General features: G+C 40.0%; 1 protein-coding gene across 2 annotated transcripts; it reads left to right on the top strand.

The window, feature by feature from the left end:
- The first annotated feature begins 470 nt into the window (after nt 1-470).
- Nucleotides 471-4,842, top strand: decr2 (2,4-dienoyl CoA reductase 2, peroxisomal). 2 transcript variants are annotated; one of them, XM_044013208.1, is made up of 10 exons: nt 471-645; nt 1,580-1,681; nt 1,835-1,903; nt 2,272-2,323; nt 2,593-2,728; nt 3,109-3,233; nt 3,498-3,591; nt 3,723-3,827; nt 4,196-4,384; nt 4,551-4,842. In XM_044013208.1, the coding sequence occupies exons 2-10, from the start codon at nt 1,581-1,583 to the stop codon at nt 4,583-4,585; spliced, it is 906 nt and encodes a 301-aa protein (XP_043869143.1). In that variant the 5' UTR covers nt 471-645; nt 1,580; the 3' UTR covers nt 4,586-4,842. The 2 variants fall into 2 exon arrangements, with proteins under 2 accessions (XP_043869143.1, XP_043869144.1); XM_044013209.1 differs by having other exon boundaries at nt 4,196-4,448.
- The last annotated feature ends 738 nt before the right edge of the window (nt 4,843-5,580 follow it).

Below are 5,580 nucleotides of genomic sequence, written 5' to 3'. Positions count from 1 at the left end.
ACCAACTCCTGCTTTTGCAATTACTGAGAACGTTTGTTTAAGTCAATGGTTTAATTTTTAAAAAAAACATTGTAACAAGATAAAATACAATAAAATGTGACAGTGGCTTTCTGGTAGCTTCCATTTACCAATTTCATCATAAGACATATTTTGTTGAGAAAATATGATTCTATTTTTGTTTTTCTCATTTTAAATGTCAGGCTGGTTTGTCCATTTGGGCTTCTGTAGAAACAATGGCAGCACAAGATGGCTGCTTTCATAAAGCAAGGTCCTTGTCTGAAGTACATATAAAAGGCTAAAATTATACACTTATAATAACAAACACACTTGTGTGTATTAGTGGCCTTTTCATTAATAAACCCTCCTAAATGTACTTAGTACTAATTCTCTCACACAGTCAGTACATTACTTTTCCTCGTTGCCATGGATGAACACTCCATTTCCCATCATGCATCATCGCACGATGTTGAAACAAGCTCGGGTCAAGGTGCAAGAAGCGAGACACGGTCCCCTCTGCAGGCAAAAGACACGAGTAAAGTCAACGTAAATGCACTTTCTTTGGACTTCTGTCGCGTGCAGATCGAGTCTCGGGACCAGTGTTCTTTTAATCCAGGACTACAAAACCTAGCTTGTTTTCTTCAGCAGGTAATAATACACGACAACAGCCTGACTGCACTAACTAGCTGTTAGCTAAAGAGGTAACACAGTAACTAAACACTGGCTTTATGATGAGTGTCTGTGTGTGTCTGTGTCTGTGTGTGTGTGTGTGTGTGTGTGTGTCTGTGTGTGTGTGTGTGTTCAGCTGGACACGTCAGTGAATGTACATGGACAACATAATCCCACTATTATCAATAATCGGCATCATTCAATGTTTATATAATTAATCAGACGATTGATTTTTGTACTTGGTTAAGTGCTGTAATATAATAATAATTACTGCTGTCAAGTATGCTTCATTTGTTGTAATCAAAAGTGTATTTGCCAAAGTTAAGTTTCTGTATGACCTGTAATAGTTTATACATTATTTATATTCATGTGTTGACATGTAGTGCAGATACAATGAAGCAAGTTTGGCCAAAATGTAACAAAAACAGCATCAAATATGAGCCACCAACATAAAAACCCTATCACTCACATCTACATCTACATTACGCTGCACATCTAATGCTGTAAAAACACCCATAATCCATAGTAATAAAAGACATAGATGTATAACATGAGGAATCTATATTCTGATATCTGATTATTGCATATTCTGATTTGATCTCATTCTTTTATCAGAAAATACTGTTGATAAATTTATTTGTTAAATTTAGACTTATATTCTCTTTTCATCCACTCAGTATATCACAACACACAATCATTAACGTTTATTTACAGCCACTGTTACTGTGATTTACTTTGAATTGGTTGCTGCAGAATGTGCACACAAACACCAACGTAAAATAGGAATAATTGGACTCTTTCAAGCTTTTCTTTGAATTTAAGAAACTAAAAATCCAAACATATATATTTTGCATCCATAATCCAGTCTGTTTCTGGACGTAGATTACTGTAAATGTACTGTATGATTTCCCAGGATGGCAGAGCCACAGAGAAACGGAGAGCCGCTGCCCGAAGATGTGGATATGGACGACTGCCTGACTGCATACACGCACGTCTTCAGTCCAGATTTACTAAAGTGAGCATTAGTGAAGCATTTTCCTTCACTCTTATCGATTTATTTAATTAATCACAGCGGTGTGTTGTTGGCTTTTGTGCATAATTGTTTTTTTTTTATTTATAATCTGTCTGTTGCAAGTCACCTGGAATGATTATGCACTTTAATTTTCAGGGATCAAGTTGCTTTCATCACAGGCGGTGGATCTGGAATTGGACTCAGGATTGCTGAAATCTTCATGAGGTGAGAAGGCGTTTGTTTCTCCTTCTAAGAAACATTGAGTGTTGAATGTATGATGTTTTTTTTCCTGTGCTGTTTTTAAAATATTCAAGGGATTGTATGTGGGTGAATTTGACTAATATTATGATATCATGTGATATGTTTGACCTGACCTTGTATGCTGGATATTTATAGCACTGGCAGCCAGATTTGTGGACTTTGACATTTACCTCTATCATCTTTTTGACCTTGTGTTTCCTTTTCTCACCCTTTATCCTACTTAACTCCACTCTGTCTCTCCCTTTTGATACTAACCTATGCAAGTGTTTGTTTCATTATATCGACACAGTGCAACAGCATGTTGTTCTCTTTGTTTCCTCTGCATCTCTCAGGCATGGCTGTGACACAGTGATTGCCAGTAGGAACTTGGACAAGCTTAAAGAGGTGATTCCCCCTCGCACAGCGTCCATAAAAGACCAACACCAGAGAGTTTACTCATAGTTGATGGAAAATGTTGTTTCCCAAAGCTCAAAATGATGTTATGATGATATGATTCAGAGACGGAAGCTGCAAAATCAGAGCTTGTTTTAGCTTGATTAATCCAGTAATGGATTAATGGCTGCAGCCCAACAAGCTCAATGTTTGTGTTGTGTAATATATGACAATAATGTGTGTGTTTGTGTGTGTGTGTGTGTGTGTGTGTGTGTTCCTAGGCAGCACAAAAGCTCTCTGCTGCATCCGGACGCCGCTGTCTCCCCCTTTGTATCGACGTGAGGCAGCCTGAGAGCATCTCTGCAGCAGTGGATGAGACTCTGAAAGAGTTTGGTCGCATTGACGTCCTTATTAATAGTAAGTTACCTCTGTTACGATGCATGTCGCTAACAGAAGTGCACATGCTGTACGCCGCGTGGTGTCTATAGCGGCGGGTATGTGGGAATGCACTTTGAACAAAGTCAAGTGTGAAGGGTTTTGGTTTAATCATCAACTTTTCTGATGCTGCACGCCTCTTTGTCTTCTATCCTTTCACCCTGTTACGTCACTGCAAGAAGATTAGGTGTCGTCTCAAAAGCGTGGCAATCGATGCTCTATTTATGGACTTCATAAATAATGCATTTTTACTTTTAATGATGTCGTCAAAAATCACGCATTCAGAATGTCAACTCGTGTGCGTGCCTTGCGTTGGGAGGTTGTTATTTTATTTTGCTCATCAGTGATATTGTTTTTGGCAGATGCTGCAGGAAACTTCCTCTGCCCGGCCTCCGCACTCTCATTCAACGCTTTCAAGACAGTAATGGAGATTGACACGATGGGTACATTCAACACCAGCAAGGTGGTTTATGAGAAGTGGTTCAAGGTACAGTACCAGTCGTATTTATTTTCTTAACTTCACATGACATAGCTTGAAGTCATTTGTTTGCCACTCTTCATCACAGGAGAAAGAGTCACATTCTGCAGTTCCTCTTAATCACCAAAAGATGGCACTAAAGATCCGCTGAATGTGATTTTAGCTCCTGTGTGTAACTTCTGTTGCCAAAACACTGCTTTTGTTGCCATTTGATATTTGTTTACATTGAAAAGCGTGGCCTTTTTGTGTGTCACTGTCATTTGCCCTGTGCAGGATCACGGTGGAAACATAGTAAACATCTCTGCAACCCTTGGATACCGGGGGCAGGGCCTCCAGGTGCACGCTGGCTCTGCTAAGGCTGCAAATGGTGAGAGCATTTTTTTTTTAAATGTTAGACAAGTTGACTGAACCTGAGACACTACATTTTTTACCACACCCAGGTAGCACGTTCATGCTGCTAATGAATGTTTGTTATTTGACGATGACCTTCGTCTCCAGATGCTATGACCAAGCACCTGGCTGTGGAGTGGGGGCCCAGTGGTGTGAGGGTCAATGCGCTGGCTCCAGGTCCGGTCTCTGGCACAGAGGGATTCCGCAGACTGGGTAAAATGAACATTTAAACATTCACTAAAGTGATTAAACATAAATGACTCATAGAAGCAGATGAGAGGTATACATACACCGTAGGAATAGCTGATAGAGAGAAATATATTCATATAGACATTAAACTGGTAAATAATACATATGCTAACTTAATGCAAACTAGGGCTGAGCAATTAATAATTCATTTGGAGCAATGCAATTAACATACAGCATATGTTCTGTTTTATGTGCCTTAATAAAAAAGAATGAACATGTTTTACAGGGATTGTGTCTAATCTATAACTGTTGAGTTGAAGCTCATATACAGATGTACATTATAGCATGACCGTAAAAAATAAGGAGTTGTTTTTGTTCACTTTAAATCGTAGGTGGCCCAAGAGGGGAGGCTGCCGGTCACTTCAACTCCATTCCTTTGCAGCGAGCAGGTAACAAGACAGAGATGGCCCACTGCACGCTCTTCCTCGCCAGCCGGGTGTCCTCCTATGTGACCGGAGCCATCCTGGTGGCTGACGGCGGGTCTTGGTTGACCTCGGCCAATGACGTCTCCATGATGCTGGGTATAGCCACCTCTAAATCTGCTAAACTCTGAACATGGGCTCTCCTGTTCTCCTCCTGACCCAGGTGTGTAGGAGGAGGTCGTAGTTATGAGGTCCATGTGGAGAGACAGTATGACTGAGAATGAAGTATTGTGTTATCGCGTTATCTTTTCTTGTTTTCTTTCAGGTGTTTGGTCATCTGAAAAGAAAAGAGACAAGTAAATATGGAAAAGAAAGGAGTTCTCCGGGGACCTGGCTGCAGCACAGATATGCTACATGGACAGTGTTTGCACCCTTGTGATTTCTTTTATTTGTATATATTTGTCACACTTACATGTTTTAGATAATAATAGATTATTAATACTAATAAACATAGTATACACCTGTATCATGATATCATTTTACACTACATTCTTTGCATATGAAATGCATATTCAAGTGCCTTTCAATTATTAATAAAACTCAATGATGGAAAAAGAGTTTGCCTGTTCTGTTGCATTACACAGTCATCTTTCTTTTACTCGTGTACAAATAATAGTCTCCCTCTTACATTTCATTGTTTGGTGATAAGAAACTTTTTCCTGTATCTGTACCTTTGGATAAAGCAGCTGATTTAAATTCAGCGAGACCCATCTGACCTTTTGTTTTTACCTTGTGAAATTGTGAAAATATAACCTGTGACATGGATAAGATAAAGAAAGACAATAAAACATAAACACGGGTAATAAAGTGTAAAATGTGAGCCATATTTTTGACTCCAAGTCTGAGGTTAAGCAATACCATTACTGGTCAGATGGGGGCGCCAAAACATTACACTTCCATCTATGGAACAATTTCTGTTTACTGACAAATGTTGATTCTCCGTTGTCCATATGGACTGTGGGAAATAAAACACCGGTTTAAATGTAATATCAAAAGTGACTTTCCCCCCCCCAGACCACATGATCCACATGGATCTATTTCACAGCTCGGTTACAGTTCACCCTGAACTTCGATGACTTCAGTCCAGCGTTTCTCTGACTCACAAACACCGGGAGGATATTGTTGTTTTGTTTATATGCTCGAAAACACACAACCTACGGCAGCTGTTCGCTACCGTGACACCGAAAATGATACTGCGGCCTGTTCAGTACGCTTGCGTGAGACGTCAGTGGAGTGTATGCGGCTGGAAGAGGAGGAGGAGGCGGATGATGTGGAGGAGGAGGACGGGGAGGGGG

The sequence above is a fragment of the Solea senegalensis genome, linkage group LG18 (assembly GCF_019176455.1).
Source record: "Solea senegalensis isolate Sse05_10M linkage group LG18, IFAPA_SoseM_1, whole genome shotgun sequence".
NCBI classification, from domain to species: Eukaryota; Metazoa; Chordata; class Actinopteri; order Pleuronectiformes; family Soleidae; genus Solea; species Solea senegalensis.
The sequence above is the reverse complement of the archived record's forward strand: the minus strand, read 5'-3'. Positions and strand labels throughout refer to the sequence as shown.

Bases quoted from the DNA above. Each gene is read 5' to 3' on its own strand.
- decr2 (XM_044013208.1), top strand. From the start codon at position 1,581: ATGGCAGAGCCACAGAGAAACGGAGAGCCGCTGCCCGAAGATGTGGAT. The intron at 1,904-2,271 runs GTGAGAAGGCGT...TGCATCTCTCAG, and splicing joins ATTGCTGAAATCTTCATGAG to GCATGGCTGTGACACAGTGA. The intron at 3,828-4,195 runs GTAAAATGAACA...TTTAAATCGTAG, and splicing joins AGAGGGATTCCGCAGACTGG to GTGGCCCAAGAGGGGAGGCT.